The 22,084-nt window shown below is 38.7% G+C and overlaps 1 protein-coding gene across 1 annotated transcript in view; it reads right to left on the reverse strand.

Annotated features, from left to right (window-relative positions):
* Positions 1-22,084, reverse strand: part of CFAP54 (cilia and flagella associated protein 54) — a 360,163-nt gene that overhangs the window by 221,514 nt on the left and 116,565 nt on the right. Inside the window, exons 26-30 of the mRNA XM_062202023.1 lie at positions 21,528-21,650; positions 10,406-10,534; positions 8,325-8,439; positions 5,115-5,204; positions 4,328-4,454 (exon numbers count right to left, since the gene is read on the reverse strand). Coding sequence (XP_062058007.1) covers positions 4,328-4,454; positions 5,115-5,204; positions 8,325-8,439; positions 10,406-10,534; positions 21,528-21,650 — 584 coding nt within the window. The remainder of the gene's footprint in view (positions 1-4,327; positions 4,455-5,114; positions 5,205-8,324; positions 8,440-10,405; positions 10,535-21,527; positions 21,651-22,084) is intronic.

The following is a 22,084-nucleotide window of genomic DNA, read 5'->3' on the forward strand; positions in this document are numbered from 1 at the left end:
ACTAATGCTAATGGTTTTCAGCTCATTATCTTTAACTTGTTAAGTTAAAAAAATAATCATTTATAAAATCCCTATTTTCAGATTTCATTGTGGAATTATCTTAGTAAACATTTTGAGATCCTGTTATGTTATAATCATCTTCTAGTTTCCATTTCCTATCTTAATGCACTGGAAAGAACTTTCAGAACAATGTTAAATAACAGAAGAAACAACAGCTTTCCTTGTTGTCAAACTTTTTTTAACAGAGGAAAAAATTATTCTACATACTTGCCAGGAAGTGATTGCTGAATTTCATTGTGTGACTTTTTAACACCTACTGGAAGCCCCTTTGTAATAATCACATTTCACAAATAATCACAGATCCACTATATTTGCACTGAGAATAAAATCTACATTTTCACTGCTGGACTTAAATGTAAGATGTGATTTTGGATTTTTGCTTTTATATACTGCTAAGTAAGATTGATCCCATAATTTCTCAATTTTTTATTTTCTTTTTCTGAGATTCTGTTATCAGAGCCTGCTGTGATACATTTACCAGGAAAGTTTATACTCATGATCTAAAATAGTTTTACAAAAAACAAAATTTATTCTTTCAAGATATGAAAGAATTATCCTAAATACTATTTTGGTCAATTTCCATGTTTAAAATTTTTCCAAATAATAACCATTTTTCAACTAGATTTTTTAAATTTACTATTATTAATTTGTACATACTATTATCTAATTTTTGCTTAACCACTTCCAAATTTATGATTATTTTCTCTTTGAGTTACTAGTATCCAGAAATTTACCTAATTTATTCACAAAACAACCAGATTTAGTTACTATAAATTGGACAGAGAGAGAAATATTCCATCTGCCGGTTTACTTCCCAAACAGCCACAACAGCCAGGGCTGCTCCAGGCCTAAGCCAGGAGCCAGGAGCTTCTTGCAGGCCTCCCACGTGGATGGCAGGGTACCAAGTACTTGAGCCATTTTCTACTGCTTCCCCAGGTACATTAGGAGGGACCTGAATTGGAGTGGAGCAGCCAGAACTCCAACCAGCGCCCTTATGGAATGCTGATACTGCAAACAGTGGTTTAGCACGCTGTGCCACAGCACCTGACCCTAAATTGGACTGTTTTAAACCCAACTTACAATTAATTAATTTCAAATTTTATTTACAGTTTCTTCTTTCTTTTTTTTAATTTGCTTTGTTATTTTTCCAGTCTTTTGAGTTCAAACAAAACTCATTTAACTTTATTTTTCTTATTTAGTAAGAGAAGCTTCAGCAGTTAAGAATTTGTCTCTAAATGCTGCTTTGGGTACATTCGAAATGTGGGGTTTCCCACTGTCACTATTTTTAAAAGGACCTACAGCTTTTAGTAAGATTTATTTTCTGATCAAGTAATTACATATGCTAAGAATTTATTTTGTTATAAAGTTTCAGTTTTATTGCCGTGCAAGCTTTATTTTGTAGCTTAAGTTTACTTAAAAGAGTGTTCTAAAGAGTGTTTAGTCTCATTGGGCTATATACATATTAATCTCATTTATTTTATTAATTATATCTTCTAGGTCCTTTTTGTTTTGATCTTTTTAAATGTGAGATATTAAACTCTCTCAGTATTATTATGTTCCCGTTGAATTAGCCTTCCTTTTAGCAGTTTCCATATACTTTGGCTTTTTTGTTAAATACAACATGAAAGTTCACTGTGATTTATAAATATTATTGAAAGACTTATCCACTTTGAATGTCAAAAGTTAACATTGAAAATAAGTGATGTCAGATGTTATTCCTTAAATATTATCAGGACAACTGATAAACTGGGGGAAAAACTAATGCCAAAGTAAGTAGTATATATATTAAAACTTTAACTACAAACCATGAAATTGGAAGAAAATGCAGATGCAGTTGGTCTGTTCCAATATGAGAAAATTCCTCTGTGCCAAACCAACCTGGCATATGAACAAAACCAGAAAGTAGACATTCCTACCAACGTAGAAATCAGAGCACTACATCTGCATCTCCTCCTCTACCCTTTAACCTGGTGCAGAGTGCTGTGAAACACCTGCTCAGTCTTGAAACGTGAAATTATTCCTTTTGTTTCGACCTGCCCCGTCTCCACCTTGAAGTCTTGTGTTACACCACTGTTCGCTGCTTTCAAGCCACTTATTCTATCTTTCCCTCACAGAATATCTATTCTTCCTAGTTGCATTTCCATATTCAGCTCTCCAAATTTGCCTACACACCAAAAGTGTCTTCTGATTTTCTTTGGTATCAAAACTGCTATTTAAAGCTTCTAAATGTCTAATTTTGGTTCTTGGGTTTTTTTGTTTGTTTGTTTGTTTTTTGTAATTTAATAGAGATCTAATTCTGACCAATTATCTCATTATCAAGGCCTGTTTCATTAAGTAAAAGTAATGTCTTTTTTTTTTTTTTTTTTTTGACAGGCAGTTAGTGAGAGAGAGAAAGGTCTTCCTTTTACTGTTGGTTCATCTCCCAAATGGCCACTATGGCTGGTGCGCTGCACTGATCCGATGCCAGGAGCCAGGTGCTTTCTCCTGGTCTCTAAGCGGGTGCAGGGCCCAAACACTTGGGCCATCCTCCACTGCCTTCCTGGGCCACAGCAGAGAGCTGGACTGGAAGAGGAGCAACCGGGACACAATACAGTGCCCTGACCGGGACTAGAACCCAGGGTGCTGGAGCCGCAGGCGGAGGATTAGCCTAGTGAGCCATGGCGCTGGCCAATGTCCTCTTTTTCTATGTCTTGAAAATATGAGGTACATATGTATTTCCCAAGCTATTGTTCTGATAAATGAAACACTTCTTTTAGGAAGATTATCTTCCTGTGCATTTTGAAGGAAATGTTTCTCTTCTCTTTTGCTGTCATTTTAAAAATAGATCTGTTACTGATGTTCACTTTTATTGAAATGGGATGTATCTATGCTCAGCGGTTAAAGCAAAGCCCAGTTGTCATCTGTCAGAAGAAAAGTTGGATTCATTTAGCATTTCTCATAACTGGCATGGGACATTATTATTCAGGCTTAGACAATGAGAGAGACAGAGTTGCTACTTCTATATTTGAGGAACTCAAATATATATATAAATAGAAATCCAAGGCATGACTCTACTCATTACTACAGAGGAATTAAGAGCACATGAGGGACTGGTGCTGTGGCGTAGCAGGTAAAGTCACCGCCTGCAGTGCCAGCATCCCATATGGCTGCCAGTTTGAGTCCCAGCTGCTCCACTTCCAATCCAGCTCTCTGCTGTGGCCTGGGAAAGCCGTGGAAGGTGGACCAAGTGTGTGGGCCCTTGCACCGTGTGGGAGACCCAGAAGAAGCTCCAGGCTCCTCCCTTCAAATTGGCACAGGTCTGGCCACTGCAGCCATTTGGGGAGTGAACCAGCAGATGGAAGACCTTTCTCTCTTTCTCTGTCTGTGCCTCTTTGCAACTCTGTCTTTCAAATAAATAAATAAATCTTTAAAAACAAACAAAAAAGAGCACATGAAAAATGAAAAGTGACCCAAACTGGGCCCAAAATCCTGTGTGAAAAAGAGACAATGGCCTTGAGATGCTATTATCTACCCCATCTATGCTTATTTCTTAGTCTTAGTTACATATTATGTTTACTTTATTCATTCATTTACACACAGGTGGTTTTCTAAAGTTTATTTTTAACTTATTTGAAAGGCAGAGAAACAGAGATTTTCCATCTGCTGGTTCTCCTCCAGATGTCAGCAACAGTTGGGACTGGGTCAGGCCAAAGCCAGGAGCCCAGAAATCCATGGGTTTCCCGAGAGAGTGGCAGGGACCCGTCTACTTGAGCCGTCATCACCTGCTGCCTCCCAGAGTACACATTAGCAGGAAGCTGGATCAAAGTGAAACCAGGAGTTGAACCTAGGCACCCAGCAGTCATCTCAGGCATCTCTCAACCCTTTTTAAAACAATTATTTGAGAGCAAGTGAGAGAATGCTCCCATTCACTAGCTTTGATACCCAAGTGCACACAATGAGCTGGCTTTGGGCCAGGCTGAAACCTGAAGCCAGGAAATCAATCTAGTTCTCCCATGTGGGTGGCAGAAACCCAATTAATTGAGCCATCACTACTGCCTCCCACGGTGTGCAGTAACAGGAAGCTGGAGTCAGAAGTAGGAGCCAGGCATCAAATCCAGGCACGCCTATGCGGGATGCAGATGTCTTAACCTGTATCTTAACCACTAGGCCAATACCTGCCCCCAGGTGGTTGTTTTAACTGCATTTACTCCACACTCTTTATGTATCTTAAAATAACATGTTACTCTCTAATAACTGTTAACACATGTTAAACTGATAATACAAGTACCTTTTCAAAAATTCATGGACAGGAATTGTTATCTCTACCACAAGGTGGAATTTTTCTTCATTCATGCATTTTAGCATAACTTGTGTAAAGAATTCCAAGAATCTAGGTCTCTGTTTAAATTTCATAACTGTGAGAAAAAGGAAGTTCATATATAGTTACCAATACATTTACTGGCACTGAAAGATTTCTAGAGGTAATAGTCATTTTGTCAAATAAACAAGTTTTTTAATCTGCTTTTTAGATTTTACACTTTTAAAAAGACCTAGGAGTAAATGTTCTTTCTCTAAAACCACGTAATTCTTTACAGTCTCTATTTCATTTATTTTCCAAATATCTCAGTGTTGAGAAAGATTTCATTAAAGCTGCTTCTAACATATGACTAACTGGGAGTGGCAGGGTAGAATTACTGATTATCATAATTAGTTATCCTAATTTTTATTATATTTCACTCTGAGCTAAGCAATAATGTTGCTATCTCTTCTATTTCTTCTTAGCAAATCACTAATACAATTTTCAAAGTTTTTGTAATTTTCATAATCACATCATTCACTACCAAAATGAGCCACTATCAAGGCTCTCACTTTCCAGGCTTTAAATCAGTTTCCTATTCATGTGTCTTTTATTACCTAATCATCATGATGCTGCATTATTAAGAATGGTTTAAGAACCCAAAACATTCTGCCTAGAACCAGTGAAATCTCAAAGTAGACCACAGAAACACCCCAGAGGAGAAGCTGTCGTCCAGGGGGCACAGAGTGATGACCACGGACAGGCGGAGGTCGCCTACCTTCCCTCACAGCACCTTTGACTGACCAGTTCAAAACCACCGGGTAGAGAAATACAGGGTCTTCTGCTCCCGAGAGCTCTGCAGCGACGTCTAGGATGTGAAAAGCGCATGAGTTGCAGGTTCTGCTTAACGTGGACAGCCAAAAACAAACATTTCTTGGAAGGAATGGAAAATGGGAAACTACTCAATGTTTCTTTCTGAATTATGTGCCTTGAAACATCAGTTATAAGCTCCTGGCTCCTGGCTTTAGCCTACCCAAGCCTGGCCATTGCGGCCGTTTGGAGAGTGAATTAGTGAATGGAAGACTCTCTCTCTCTCTCTCCCCCTCACTCTGTCTTTCAGAATCAGTAACTCTTTGAAAAAAAGGAAATATTAGTTAATCATTACAGTTTAGAGATTAAGAAGAAAACAATAATCACAATCTTTTCCTTCCAATTTTTCGCATAAAAGCTGTCTGTCACCAAACAGAGCTTCAAAGGCATCATTGTCTGTAATTCAACAACTATTATTTATTAGCAAACTGCAGACTTAGAAACCTACCAATTATGTCAACTCCATTTTAACAAAATTATCTTTTAAAAGATGGTAAAGTATAGCACAACCATGACACCAGACTGTCTGTTAAAATTCTAACCCTGACACTTTCCTGTTAGAAAGTTTTGGGGGGGGGCGGCACTGTGGCGTAGCAGGTTAAAGCCCTGGCCTGCAGTGTCGGCATCTCATATGGGTGCTGGTTCAAGTCCTGGCTGCTCCACTTCTGATCCAGCTGTCTGCTATGGCCTGGGAAAGCAGTGGAAGATGGCCTAAGTCCCTGGACCAGTGTGGGAGACCTGGAAGACGCACCAGGCTCCTGGCTTCAGATCAGCTCAGCTTTGGTTGTTGCGGCCATTTGGGAAGCAAACAAGCAGATAGAAGACCGACCGACCTCTCTGGCTCTACCTCTCTCTGTAACTCTGTTTTTCAAAATAAATAAAATCTCTCTTTTTTTTTTTTTTTTGACAGGCAGAGTTAGACAGTGATAGAGAGAGACAGAGAGAAAGGTCTTCCTTCCATTGGTTCACCCCCAAATGGCTGCTACGGCCGGCACACAGTACCGATCCGAAGCCAGGAGCCAGGTGCTTCTCCTGGTCTCCCATGTGGGTGCAGGGCCCAAGGACTTGGGCCATCCTCCACTGCCTTCCCAGGCCACAGCAGAGAGCTGGACTGGAAGAGGAGCAACCGGGACACAATCCAGCACCCCGACCGGGACTAGAACCCAGGGTGACAGCACCTCAGGCAGAGGATTAGCTTAGTGAGCTGCAGCACCAACCTAATAAAATAAATCTTTAAAAAAAAGTTTTGGAAGGTTACTTAGGACCTTTGTGTCTCCGTTTCTTTTTCTTTAAGATTGGGATTATAGTAGAACCCCAAATATGCTTGTTGTATATGGGTTGTATGTTTTAATGTCTATAAAATACTTAAAACAGTGCCAGACACAAAAATGCTGTACACACCCTGGCTTTAGAATTGGCCCTTAAGGCATTCAGATCTGGCTAAAAAGCCAAAGAGAACATTTCAGGCATGGAAAGCCTAGACACTGTGGCAAAAAATGACCCACATGAAAGATCTCTGTGAGATCCCAGTGGAAAGAAGGCACCATCAAAGAACATGGTACATTTCTCTGATGGTAGGAGAGAACATCCACTTTGATTATGGCCTTGTCTAAATAGTGTCAGAGTTTGTGGACTCAAAAGGCTTCCATAGCCTTGGTAGCTCATGACAAGAGCCTCAGGTGATCATTGACATCATAAATAAGAGTGTCAATTGTTAAATCAACAACAGGAGTCACTGTACACTTGCTCCACATGTAGGACCTCTGTCCTTAATGAGTTGTACTATGAGAATTAACGGTAAAACTGGTCTTCAAACAGTACTATATACTTTGTGTGTCTGGGTGGGTGCAAGCTATTGAAATCTTTACTAGTATAGACTTGATCTTCCGTATATAAAGATAATTAAAAATGAATCTTGATGAAGAATGGGATGGGAGAGGGCATAGGAGGTAGGACAGGTGTAGAGGTAGGAGGGTGGTTATAGGGGGAGGAATGGCTATATTCCAAACGCTGTACCTAAGAAATTTATATTTATTAAATAAAAGCACTCTAAAAAAAAAGCTGTAGCAAACTACTATCTTTATTGTTATTGATTTTACTATTTAGCTATTAATATTACATTGTGATTCTTCATAAAATGTTTTTATTGATATTATGAAAATAAGTAATTCAAATTTCTAGCACATTTTATATTTTAAGGAATTATACATTTTATAAGTAACATGATTACAGCTTTACCAAAACTGGGTTTACTGATCATGGGAGTAATAGGACATTAAGTTCAATTCACAAATGCAGCTTGAAATAGGCATGGAATATAGAGAAAGAGGAGACCCAAGTCAGGGCATCCTGAAACAGCATGACCACCAAAATGTAACTGAGGCACACATTAAGAGCCATGGATGCTGTAAGTACTGTCCAGTTCCCAAAAGACCATGAAGCCTAAAATGGAGCCTCATACTTGAGAGAAATCTGAGTACCCTTAGGCTGCTAGAAAATTTGAAGTGCATGTTTTCCTAAAAATATGAGGACACTAATCATTGTAGCCATCTTTCCAAACTTCACACTCCGAAATAATAATTGTTACATTAAAACTTTGGTCCACAATGAAATTCCTATAGGACAATTAAAACCAATCTTTCACTCTACTTTCTAGTCTAGCAGGCCAGGATCCAAATCACTTACATGTTAACACCCCTGGTGGTATCTCCCCACACATTTGGCAACATTTGCCTTCCAGTTGGTTGTCACAACCAGGGATGTGCTATGCTTCTATGGGAGACATAAGGAATGCAGCTCAACATTAACTCCCACAACAAAGAACTATCTGGCCCCATATGACAACAGTGTCAAGGTTGAGAAACCCTACTTTAGAATCAGTAGGCTCAAGTCCAAACCAGCTATGTAATCCTAAATAAATACTTAATCTTTATAAGCCACGTCTGTAAAATAAGGCAGTAGCAATCCCTTATTAACTGGATATTGTTAGGATTAATGGCATAGTGTAAAAGCACTGTGTATACCTTAAAGGGTTTACCAAATACTAATCCCCTTTTAATCCGTTTAACGAAATATTTTCTCATTTTAAACAGAAGTACACAAAAAATAAAAAGCTTACATTGCTTTGTCATTTTTAGTAGGTGTGTCTCCAACAAGGCCAGCTGTTCATTTATTTTTTCAGGCAACAATATCTGCTGTGGCTTCCTAGTCTTTAAAAACTTCTTAGTGGAAATCTAGAAACAGTGGTTAACTGTCAGAAGGTACTTGAACATGTTATGACAATTGCCATTTTCAAATACCTCTCTTTGAACTGTGTCTTCATACTTTGATACCCAGTAGACAAACCTATGATCCAAACGACTGACCAATACAAATTAATAATTAATAATAACAATTATTGCTTTCTAGCTAAATACCAGACTCAGTACTATGTGCTTTGCGGTGACTGACTAAAATGTTTCTTTGCCCTCTCTCTTCCTCCTCCCAGCACCTTCATCCCACAAACCACCCCTCCAATACTTGGACCCTTCTGAAAGCAGCTGGGGGCGTGACTTTCCAAATCTTCAAAACAGCAGTTCCCAGACTGCCCTCAGAAATGGATGCTTTCATTGTTTTACTTTTTCTTTTATTTTTCTCAGGAGGGGCTTCCTTACAACAAAGCTAATGGCCTCTGCCTCCCTGCCTTTCAGTAACACACAACTGCAGTTGTCATGAGTGGATTAAGAATTAGGCTGCTTGCCTCTGGCTCCCTGTAACGTCTGCTCACACAGAGCTTGGGAACGGATCTGTCAATGTCTCCTGTCCTCCAAAACCGAGTTTCCAAACCCCTTTTAAGCTTAAGGGGACCTTGAGAGACTCTAATGATTGCTGACTCCCATACATTAACAGGTCCGACAGCTTTAGTCAGAAGGAAGTATCACAGCCTATTGCTAAGCCAGAGGTTCCAAGGAGAGAGGCGGAAGACCCTACACCACAACCATGTGCAGGAGGAGGCAGCGTCCTGTGTCAAGACCTGGCTGATAGACTCTGAAAGTAAACACTTGATGAAAAAAAAAAAAAACTCAGTGCCTCCACCTTAATTAAAACTCCCTCCAGACTAAGCTGGCTCCCACTCCTCAAAATGTATTATTGATTTAAAAAAAAAGTCATCCAGTAAAGCAAAGGTGATTTTGAAACATTTTTGGAAACACACACACACACACACACTTACTTGGAAACAACATATAGTAGAGATACAAGTAGGGCTACTCTATCTGAAACAAGGTTGATGGCGAGAGTCTGTTCTCATCCAAGCCACCGAAGGGACTTCAGGTAATTCCCGCGCTACCTCAGAAACCAGATACACTAAGTGACGTTTCATAAATGGAGCCACAAAAACGTGTAACTGCAGAGTTTCGAGAAAATGCAATAAAGCATAAGCTCTTGTATAAACCACACTTGGGGGGCAGATACTGAAACTTAGTCTCAAAATGTACCAGTTTCATGAAGAAGAGGATTTAAGGGTCACAATGAGTTTCAGAAATGTACTTGGAGCACAAGGTGAAAAGCTCTGACATGCATTTATTGCATTCAGTAACTCACCCAGAACAGCAAAATCTTAGATTCAGGAGAGACTTTAGATGGCTTATACCCCAGTGCCTCGTCTGGAGCGTAAGTTCTCAGTCATCTCCTAACTGACGCTCAGTATGGATGATAAAGACTACTCAGTACGCTAGCACAGATCGCTGTTCATGTTCTTGATCATAATTCAAAAAAGGAGCCTTCTTTACCACATTACCTTTCTTCTACGTAAATGTGACAAATTAAAAACTGATCAACTTGCGACACCCAAAAGACCCAACTAAATATGTGTTTAAAAATGAGAAATAGATAGACATTCAGCCTAGTGTTCAAGACACCAGTTAGGGCTCTTGCATCCTGTGTCGGAGGACTTGGGCTCCTGACTCCAGCTTCCTGCTAATGCAGACAATGGGAGGCAGTAGTGATGCCTCAAGTGACTGGGTTCCTAACATTCACACTGGAGAGCTAGACTGAATTCCTGGCTCCTGGCTTCAGCTCCAACATAGACTCAGCAGTGGCAGGGATTTGAAGAGTGAAACAGCAAATGAGAGCTCTCTCGCTCGCTCTCACAGGCTCTCACGCTCTTTCTGTATCTCCATCAAATTAAAAAAAAAATTAATGAGAAACAAAAACAATTACCTCCTCTGGTGTTTCGTCTTGCTCACTATTACCAAATAGAGATTTGCACTCTGATGTGATATCCAACATCTTTTTTCCATAATTTATAATCATCACTGCCAGGTCATATTCCTTCCATGAGCGCAGAATCTAATTTAAAAATATTTATTAAGTATTTCTATTGGTCATTCTTGTCTGTTCTTAAGTGTAATGCACCATCTTCCAGAAATTCAAAAGTCCTATAAGGGTTTAAGGCCTAAGAACACCCCTGTTTTTTTGTTAAGGCAACTGGAAGTTTGCCTCCAGATATTTCTCTAGAATTCAAAATACACTGGGGCCAGCACTGAGGCATAACACGTTAAGCTGCCCCACCTGCAATACCAGCATCCCTTATCTGAGCACTGGTTCTATTCCCAGCTGTTTCACTTCCAAGCTAGCTGCCTGTTAACGTGCCTGGAAAAGCAACAGAAGACGACCCAAGTACTTAGAACCCTGCCATCCTTGTGGGAGATCCAGATAGAGTTCTAGGCTCCTGGCTTCAGTCTGGCCCAGCCCTGTTGTGGCCATCTGAGGAGTGAACCAATGTATGAATATCTCTGTTTCACCCTCCCTATCTGTCACTCTGCCTTTGAAATAAACAAATCTTTAAAATACACATGCATTCCACTATTTTAAACAAAGATTTAATAAATCATAAGAAACAGTAATGTATTCCCCATATCTCCGACCCAGATAGCCATATGTCTTTTGGCACAGGAAATTAACTATTTAGAAGACATTCCCATTCAAAAAATCCATATTGAAACAAAGTCAATCTTAGAGTTCCCATCACCATCAACTCCTATCTTGAGTGCCTTTCAAAAAATGGCACAATTACTGATATCACAATGTCTTAGAGAGCATTTAGATCAGTCAGTGATTTATAAGACATTCTGGGAGAGAACTGGACTAGAGATAAGCTTTCCTTGGCAGATTCTCTGTGAACCCTAGGGGCAGCACTCATTGTAATCATACGGAGGAAAGGCCCATTCCGCTGCTCTCATTCCTGTCCCCTTTCAGTATCTGGCACTCTTTGGCCATCTCTAGTCTGGTGCTTAACTACCTCTCTAGAGTAATCTTGCACTTATCTTCTTGTACATTAATCTTACAAAATATTAAGCCAAGTATACTCTGACACTCATCATTGTGTTTCTAGCCTTTGCATGGTTGGGTCATTTCCCAGAACGGTTTTTCTTACCTTATTCTGCAGCTTCCCCTTGTCATTCTAGCATCAACCCCAGGAGAGCGCCCTGGCCAGCAATCTAGTTTGCACACACTCTGCGGTTGTGGAGGAACAAAGGAAGCGGACATCTCCCTCATGATCCCCATAGGGCGATTAGGAGGAGAAATGCTCATATGGATTCATGATACAAGGGCACTTCAAAAAGTTCATAGAAAAAAGACACAAAAACAAGAACTTATTTGGTTTTTTATACTAAATATTTTTCATGAACTTTTTGAGGACCATTCTTGTATTCTGTTGAGTAAATTAGTATTTAGGTAAAACTGTCACTTCCTACACAGGAACGGGATATATGAAGTGGATGGAAAGTGGGGAGTATCTGCTCAGACCAGGTGAGACCTACCTAATGCTGAGAACTGGAAATATTCCTGTAGCTCCAGGACAATGGTGCTAGACCAATGCTGACTATGGAACATAATGTAAGAAGGAAAATAGTGGGGTGGGGACAAGTGTTTGACCTGGCAGTTACAAAACCATTGGGACATCTGCATCTCATACTGGAGGGCCTATGTTGGAGTCCCAGTTTTGCTACTCTTTCCAACTTCCTGCTAATGCTGACCCTGAGGGGCAATAGGCACCAGCTCAAGTACTTGGGTCTCTTCCATCCATGTGGGAGATGCCAATGGAGTTCTTAGCTCCAGCTTCAGCCTGACTCAGCCCTACCCTATTGGGGGCATTTAGGGACTGAACCAGCAGATAGGAGTGCCCTCCCCATCACTTCCTCTGCATCTCTCTCTCAAATAAATAAATGAACATTTTTTAACTTAAGAAAGTAGTACAGAGTTAGATTTTGAAAAGCTTAGGTCACAAATTGTCTCAAATGGCCAGCAAAACAGCCCAATTTCTTTGTAAAATTTACTTTACAGGGAGCAAATTTTGTTATTAGAAAACAGAAGCAAGCGAATGTTTGCTCATTTGCTGCAATATTCTGGGACTTGAGGCCAGGCTGCAGGAAGCTTTTAGAAAGACAATTCTCTAAAAAGGAGAGAATGATCCAACATGGGAAGCGGGATACACAGCAGACTCATAGAATGGCAGATGTCCTAAACAGCACTCTGGCCTCAGAATCAGCCCTTAAGGCATTTGGAACTGGCTGAAGAGCCCATGAGAGTATTTCAAGCATGGAAAGCCAAGACACTCTGGCAAACAAACAAACAAACAAAAAACCCTAAATGAAATATCTCTGTGAGTGAGATCCCAGTGGAAAGAACAGGCCATCAAAGAAGGAGGTACCTTTCTCTGAAGGGAGGAGAGAACTTCCACTTTGACTATGGCCTTGAAGATCGGAGTTGGTAAACTCAAGAGGCTTCCATAGCCTTGCTACTCATGACAAGAGCCTCGGGTGATTACTGAGGTCACAAATAAGAGTGTCAATTGTTAAATCAACTACGGGAGTCACTGTGCACCTACTCCCCATGTAGGATCTCTGTCCTTAATGTGTTGTACTATGCAAATTAATGATAAAACTACTACTCAAACTACTCTGTATTTTGTGTGTCTGTGTGGCTGCAGTCAGTTGAAATTCTACTTAGTATATACTAAGTTGATCTTTGTATATAAATATAATTGAAAATGAATCTTGATGAAGAATGGGATGGCAGAGGGAGTGGGAGATGGAATGGTTGCGGGTGGGAGGGAGGTTATTGGGGGAAAAGCCACTAAAATCCAAAGGTTGTACTTTGGAAATTTGTATTTATTAAATAAAAGTTGAAAAAAAAAGAAAGACAATTCTCAGCTTATCAATTTGGGACAAAACTAGTTCAAACATCAAACTCCTGACATTAACATATTCCTTTTTAAAATGCTCAGAACACATTTGCGATCATTTCTACAGTGACAGCACTTGAATTTCAATGATCCCTCAAGTTAGAGCAGAAGCGAACAGGATCATGACCAGCAAGTCAAGAAATGGACAAAGCCAGTCCCAATGTTGCAGGGTGCTAGAGGAGGTCCACAATCGTCTATAGGAGGTAGTGGGTGAACCTCTTCCATAGTTGGTTGGAAACCCCGTCTATTACACATCAGCTCCATTTCCCCATCTTTTATAGTGTTTCTCCCAAACCTCCCACTTCTCTAAATCTCTGAAACCTACTCTTATTCTCTACCTTCTCACTGCCAGCGAGTGACCTTGCTTCCTCTCTGCAGATGAAATGCAGGAGTGAATGCAGTTTCATCTGTAGGATGTTTCATGTAGGAGTGAATGTCCCATTCACAAACCTACCTAAACACTCTCCTGTAGCCAAGACCATTCCTCCCTCCTGCTCCAGCCTAAACCCTTCCTCGTGTGTGGGATACTATAGCACCTCAGCAATCCTCCTCTATTTTTCATTCCTCCTCTTCTATCCTCTACTATGCCCTCTTATTTTCCTCTCCTCACTCCTCCCTGTTGATATTCACGTATTTTGGAAATAATTTAAAAAAATAGAACTTTTTTTTTTTTTTTGGTTGGTTCGTTTTTAGGAGAAGTTGCCATTAGCAAGTTTCAAGTAACAAGTTGCCTTGGAACACAGTTCCTTTGTTCTGGAAGTTAAAAATAAAAGTCAGAATAAGAGAGGAAAGAGAAAGGCAGGCAGGAGTGTGGGTGGGAGAGCAGGCACTGGGGGAAGAATCACTGTGATCCCAAAGTTGTAATTGTGAAATGTATGAAGTTTGTAACTGTAAAGCAGTGTAGTTCTGCATATAATCCTATGTACCTACTTCTAAAGGTACAGCTTAAAAACATGCCATGGGAGCCCAAATCTCCTTAAGCTGGTGGTAAAAATAACATTCTAAATGTTACAGAGATCATATAGATATGATTGTTAAAATGATCATATAGATAGGATCAAGTGTTAAAGTCATCATATAAATAGGATAAGTGTTTGGTAATAATAATAGAATTAAAAAGTAGTGAATTTTCCAACATGAGAAGCAAACTCATAGGATGACAATAACTTTAAGTAGCACTCTGAACTCAGAATCAACCCTTAAAGCATTCTGGTTTGGCTGAAAAGCCCAGATACTGTGCCAAAAAAAAAAAAAAAAATCTACATGAAGGACTTCTGTGAGTGAAACTCCAGTGGAAAAAACTGGTCACCAAAGAAGGATGCACTTTCCTCTGAAGGGAGGAGAGATCTTCCATTTTTCCTATAGCCTTGTTGAAACACTGAAGGAGTTTGTGGATCCAAAAAGCTTCCATTGTCTAGGCAGCTTATGTCAAGAGCCTTGGGTGATCACTGACGTCACACATAAAAGTGTAAATTGTTAAATAAGCAACAAGAGTCACTATGCAGTAACTTTCCAAGCAGGACCTCTTTCCTTAAAGAGCTGTATTATGAGACTTAATAGTAAAACTTGTTCTCAAAGAATTATGTCATTCTAGTGTATTAAGAGGAGGATATTCTCATGTCACACAAATTATAGTTATGCCTAAGTGCTCACAAAGGATGTACCATTCTTTGGTTCTTCTTTAAAGTTAATTAAGTTTCAAAAAAAAAAAAGCAAAATTACCATCGAGATGCAACGACTTTGAAAAGCCCTTGTCTAGCTTGTTGAGGAACAGCTTTAATTCTCTCTCTCTCTTTTTTTTTTCTTTTAGTGGTTTTTGTTTTAGTTTTGGTTTGTTTTGATTTTTTTCTTTTTCTTTTCCTCCCTCATACCAAGTGCTGAATTCTTTACCTAGAATAGAGTTAATCTCTGTGTATAAAGTTAAATGAAAATAGACCTTAGTAATAAACAAGACTGGGAACAGGAGAAGAAAGAGGAGGAGAGGTGGGAGTGCCGGTACAGTCAGAAGAATTATTATGTTCCTAAAGTCATATTTATGAAATGTATGCAAATAAGAAAAAGAAAGAAAGAAAGAATGCAATAGCCCCTGTTATTTATTTAAACTCAGTAGTTGGTTAAAGTGAGTAGCTATCTCTGGTGTCCTGGAAGAAGAAGGTAACCTGGCCTCCCCTAATTTGAGAAAGATACCCCTTCTCTGGAAATCTACAGAAGGATAAGCAAATGAACATATTCTACAGAAAAGTAACCTTGGAAGATAAGCTTTGGGCCTAGCATGGAACTAATTAATGTGTTATGACTGCAGCATTGGAAAGGGGAAACGATGTGTTAGATTGTGTGGGACTCCTGCTTTGAATTGTTGCACATGGGAAGATTAATAGAGCTAATAGCAACAGAAAGGTTCCCAAAGTTGGGGAGGGGTTAGGAATAACAGAACACCTTTGAATCAATCCAGCTCTCTGCTTGTCTTATGTTTTAGAAACAAAATTGGCTCTTGGACTAAGTGTGCAAGGGCTCTTCCTGGACTCTCTATTCCACAGAACTATTTGCCCATTACTCTCCTCATTTTTTATTAAAGTGGCCTCATGGTAAATATTAACATCTACGAGAACTTTTAAATTATTCTAATCCATTCCAGAGACTCTCTACTAGAATTCTGATTAGAATCACACTAGACCTAAATATTATTTTAGGGCGGATTTACATTTCTATGACAGTGAGTCTTCCTTCCTATTCAGGAATGTGATATGACTGCCATGGTCTCAGATGTTATTTGGTGACCTTCACTAAGATTTCACAGGTTTTTTAATTTAGGTTCTTTAACATTTTGTTAAGTTTAAGATATTGTAGATTACAAATAGCATGTTTTACCCTCTCCTTTTCTGACTACTGCTAGTGTTAAAAAACCCTGTTAGTTTGTGTCTTACACATAATTACCTTATATATTATATTTATAGTTATAGCAATTTTTTACTAAATTTTCTTGGAGTTATGAGAACTCTACAATTACAGATATATTACTATTTTCTGGAACTATAAAATTATTTACCATCCTTAAGTATGGCTTCAGAAAGAACCTCTAAAAATATTGAGTTTCATTGTTAAGAGTCAGCATCTCTTTCCTGTGCCTAATTTTTTAATGAAATGGCTTCAGAAACTTGGCATTTAATAAAATATCTGCTGCAAAATTGTGATGCTTATCACTATTCAGCAGCTTAGTTCCATTCCTAACTTACCAGAACTCTTACTAGGAAAGGCTGCTGAGTGCTGCCAAATGCCAGTGTAGTATTTTTCACACAATCTTATTGTTTTGTTCCTTTAAATTTGCTGTTGTAAAAAATTCAAGTTTTATTGCAATTCAGACCTGATCTTTAATGCTTGACAATGAGACTACCCTAAGGCCAGCAGCTGAGCAGTCAACACCCTGAAGCAGAGGAGGTGATCTGAGGGAACAGATCTGAAGAACACCACACAATGCTTCTCTGCCCTGATTCATGTTTTGGGCCCTGAATTGTACTTTTTCTTAATAGGAAAATTGTCATTCTTCCTTTATTTTTATTTGCATTTTCCAAGTGTCATTGTCTATCCATTTATTGTTTAATTGTTGTTGTTACTTTGTTTTAGGAGTGTTCCTTGACATAATATATTTTGAACCTTTTGAGGTGACTTTAGCCACGTTGGGAAACTGTTTTCTGAATTCATTCACACTTAGTGAAGTGATTAATATACTTAACTGTGTTCTTTCCATCTTAAATAAGATCTTTTTTTCCTTCTGCTTACTTTTGCTGAGTCAGCTATTTTTCCTCCCCATCATTTTTTCTCTTTTTTCTTATTCTTCTCTCTCTCATTCCTCCTTGTCATTTTTTCTTCCCATCAGTTTCAAAATCCTACTATCCTTTAAAGATCTGTTCATGGTTACATATTCCTGAGTCATTTATATATATAATATTATATAATTATCATGTATAATTATATATTTTATATACACAAAATATATTTATCTTTTATTTCTTTGTTTTTCGATGAACTTTTTGAACTCCCTTCACATTTTTAAAACCTACCACCATGCATCTACAATCTCTCTTCCACCCGAAACAAAACAGAATCTTTACTTTTAGGTCAGTAATAAGTTTTTCTTTCAAGGATGACTCCTCTTTCAAGAATCTCTATTTAGCATTTATATTAGAAAGGCCTAGTCACGTCATTGTTATTATCTATCCAATTTTAATAATATTCCAAGATTCATTGCTCCCATTATTCCTCTCCTTTTTGTCTTTCCCTATCTTGGGATTTTTGTTCTGAATCAATTGTCATTTGATGGTGTATTTCCTCAAGTGTTTTCCTTAGATAAGTACAAGGGCAGAAAACTATGTAAATGCCTGCACTTTTTGAAAATGTTTATTTTGCCTTGACAAATGAATTATATCTTCCCTGGATTATTAATTTTTGAAACACAGTCTTTCTCCCTCAAGATTCTATAAGTGTTGTTCCAGCATTTTAACTTCTAGTGTTGTTGATAAAAAAAAGTTTGATACAAATTCTCTTTCCATTGCAAATTACTTGTTCTTGAAATTCAAAACTTTATGATTTGTCCTCATCATTTGACTTCAGGAATTTCACCATCTATCTCTACATGCATTCTTCCTTAACCCTCCCTGGGACTCAGGGAGCATATTACTTCTTTTGTTTCTTTTTCTACCACCCAGACTCATTTTATTTTCATGTTACAACTTCTGGATCTGCCTTCTGAATTTATTTACCATCTCTGGGTGGTTCTGCTCTGTACTGTGAGCTTTTTCTTGAAATATATTTGACTCAAGAAATGCCATAAACATAATATTAATTTGTTTGATTTTTTTCACTCAAAAATCAAATTTTTTCAGTTACAGAAGGATTTCTGCTTTCTGGTTTTGCTTTAATTGTCTGTTGGGTTAGTTGGTTTTGGGATCATCAGACTGAATGTCCTTGAAAGTTTTGTCTTTTTTCTTTTCTTTTCCAACTCATCTCTAGGGTTTCCCAACACAGTAAGAGGAAATAATGCAACTATTTTGGTAGTTGACTCACTCTCTCTCCCTTAGAATATTGACTCCCTTTCAATGAGTTATTTTTACTTCCTGCTAGTGACTTATGTTCCTCCAGAATCAACACAGGCCTGATCAGAGAGGTCTCTCCCACAATGGTGATCTGGTGAGTGGCAGAAGGAATAGTATCTGTTTTTGAAGTCAAGCCATGAACAGTCAACAAATAATGACTTCTTCACAATGGTAAAGGGGAGAAACCTCTCCATTACCAGACCATCATGAAAGCAAGCTTATATCCTAACTCAAGAGATGGATCAAATCAGCTATGCAGTAGCCTTCCAGACTCCTGGCCAAGGCAAAAGAGCCTGGTGAGAACTACATGACACAGCAAACAGACGCGGCCCTCCATTGTGAAGATTCACTGGATTGTGTCAACTAAACCCTTTGAGGAAACACACAACATTGGCCTTTGAGTCATGCAATAAGGATCACTGAGTCTACTTTTGTGCTTCTGATCTCTTGGTTCTTTATGGTTTCTAAAATGAATGAGGTCCCATATATGGCCCTTTCTATAGGTACACCGGCCTAAGATATCATTCCAGGCTTTATCAACTGGACTGCACAGTCTACTATAACACTCTGAAATAGGAATTTTCAAGAAGTCAGAGATGTGTACTGAAGCTGCTATCTACTCAGAATTCCTTTCCCTTTTTTACCTTAAATTGAGTAAAACAGTCTTCCTGAAAACCTTGAGCCACAAAATGTTTTTCTAATAATTCTTCTCAAATATAAACTAAAATATGTTCAGTTAGCTGTTTCAATTGTTTTCATACATATTTGCAGAAAAAGCAAAAACACATATAGAAATATACTGATTCCATTTACAAACATTGTTAGGTATAACTATGGATAAATAGACCTCCTACAAGAACTCTCAAATCAACAGGTTGCGAATCCTTTGTATATGTGAATGGCCTACCCCATTTAGACAAGGCAATGTAGTTGATAGCCATTGCTATATTTTACATGTGTTCCCTAAAGTTCAGTGTTGGAATTTTAATCTCCAAATTCATAGGTTGATGTTATTTGGAGGTACAGCCTTCTCAAGGTAATGAGGATTGGATAAAGTCATGAGGCCAGGTCCCTCACGATGGTATTAGTTGGTTTCTAAAAAGAGAAGAGATGAGAGTTCACACATTCCCTCGCTCTCAGCAGTTTATGCCCTCTGCTTTGTTAGGAAGGCAGCAAGGGAACCCTCACTAGATGCTGGCACTCAGATATCAAACTCTGTGGACCCAGAACAGTGAGAATTTCACCACTCTGTGGCGTTCAGCCATGTATCTCTAAGAACATTTGCTCACATAATCCTTATGCCTTCTGCTTACAAAGCTGCTCCTACTCCACCTTAGATCTATTCCTCCTTTCATGCAAGGTTATCCCATCCAAAATAGGCCAAGTCCCAAGAATCTCTCTTGATTAACTGCTTTTCTTTTTGTTTCAAACACTTAAAGCTTCATGGACTTATATTTCATGTGTGTGTTTGCTTTATATCCTCCACTAAACCATAAGTTCTATGAGACAGTGTTGTGCTGCTGCAGTTGCCCTTTTTGTTCTCATTGTTTAATGAACTTTAATGCCCATAGACAGGGTATCGACTCTCCAGTTTGGCTCAGGATGCAACAAACTTTGTCTCACATTCAATCAGTTCACAAATTATTTTACCTGTTTGTTCTCAGCAGGTATTTGAGTTTGCAACTCTTGCTCAGAACATAGCTAAGACTCTTCTTCAAGGAGACGGTTTGCCGGATTTTCCACCCTCAGTGATCTTTATGCACCCCTGCCCACATCAGTACCACCCTTTCATCACCCAGGCTAGAAATCTGGATGTCATCGATGACTCATTCTTCTTCTCCAACAGCTATTGTGAGCTTCTTTCTAATTATTCATCAAGTGCCCAGCTCAGTACCTAATCCAGAAAGGTATTCAATAAATATTTGTTGAATGAAGGAGTGAAATAAAAAAGAAAATCCAGTATATATTCTGAGCACACTTTTTTTTTTTTTTTTTTTGACAGGCAGAGTTAGACAGTGAGAGAGAGAGACAGAGAGAAAGGTCTTCCTTTTCTGCTGGTTCACCCCTCAGTGGCTGCTGTGGCTGGCGCGCTGCGGCCAGCGCACAGTACTGATCCGAAGCCCGGAACCAGGTGCTTCTCCTGGTCTCCCATGCGGGTGCAGGGCCCAAGCACTTGGGCCATCCTCCACTGCCCTCCCGGGCCACAGCAGAGAGCTGGCCTGGAAGAGGGGCAACCGGGACAGAATCCAGCACCCCGACCGGGACTAGAACCCGGTGTGCCGGCGCCGCAGGCAGAGGATTAGCCTAGTGAGCCGCGGCTCCGGCCTGACCACACATTTGCCTTCTCCTGCTAGATAAATCACTTTTGATGGGTACAGTCTGAATTTCTCTCTAGTTTGTCCTCCGTTGAATTCAGGAACCTACACAGCGATGTCAGAATCAGCCTTAGACTCTGCCTACTCTGCCCTTTCCCTCAGATCTAATACCATTTTTAATATTCTGATTTCATGATATTATCACACTTCTCTTTGGGAGACAGACTCTTAAATCATAGCTCTGCTGCTTGGTCTCTTGATAACTTCTAAGCCTCACTACTCGAACTCAACTCCTAGGAAGATACTTCTGGCAGGTCTGCCTGCAGAGTCCAGTGAGATCACAACCTGATGTGATGATACACAGGCTGCCCCAGCATAATAAATATGTAACTAATGCTTTAGATTTTTGTAACTAATATGCATGACCATATATAATATCTATAAAACATACAAATGGCATTTCACTAACATTAAGTGTTAGTTTTGTGAAGCACTACAATTGCATCAAAAAGTCCAAAAATGGATTATTATTCTGCAATGTTCCAGTTTTACATTTGTTTTTGTTCTAAATATGCTTTCGGGGTGCTATTTTAAATGTGTTCTTATTATGGTGGCTAAAACTAGTCTTGCTTTCTAAATCAATATTGTTTCTAAATTTCATGACATTAAGCCAAGAATGAGATAAATACCTTTGTTATATAGAAGATACAACAAGCTATCATGTGCTGTACACTTTCAAAACTCAAAAGATGTTTCTTCGAGTGACCAACATTTGGTAGTCCTTGCAAAACCAACATACACTTTATCAAGATCTAAAAAACAGAAGCACAATGATATTTGTTTTAAAACTATTTTTGTTTTAGTCAAATAATGTGTTAACCATAAAATTTTTTGTTATCAATAATTATTGATAAATTGCTTATTATATATAAACAATGTATCCTGGGATAAAATTGATATATTCAATTTTCAGATGTGTCTTTCACTTAAAGAAATTTAAAAATTATTGAATAGGATAAAAGAAATATATTAAACATGTATGTAAAGAACTACAAAAGAAAGAACATTTTTGACAATATCATAAAAGATACAGGCAGAGAGTTCCATGTATACAAGAAACTATCACATCCAGGCTTAAGCGGTCCCTAAAAAACTATATGAAGGATTATGTGGTATATTAAATATTGTATAGTGACTCTCATACTTTAAATAATAGTTTCCCATAAAAATAAAATGACAGGGGCCA

Source organism: Lepus europaeus, chromosome 10 (genome assembly GCF_033115175.1).
Source record: "Lepus europaeus isolate LE1 chromosome 10, mLepTim1.pri, whole genome shotgun sequence".
In the NCBI taxonomy this organism is placed as follows: domain Eukaryota; kingdom Metazoa; phylum Chordata; class Mammalia; order Lagomorpha; family Leporidae; genus Lepus; species Lepus europaeus.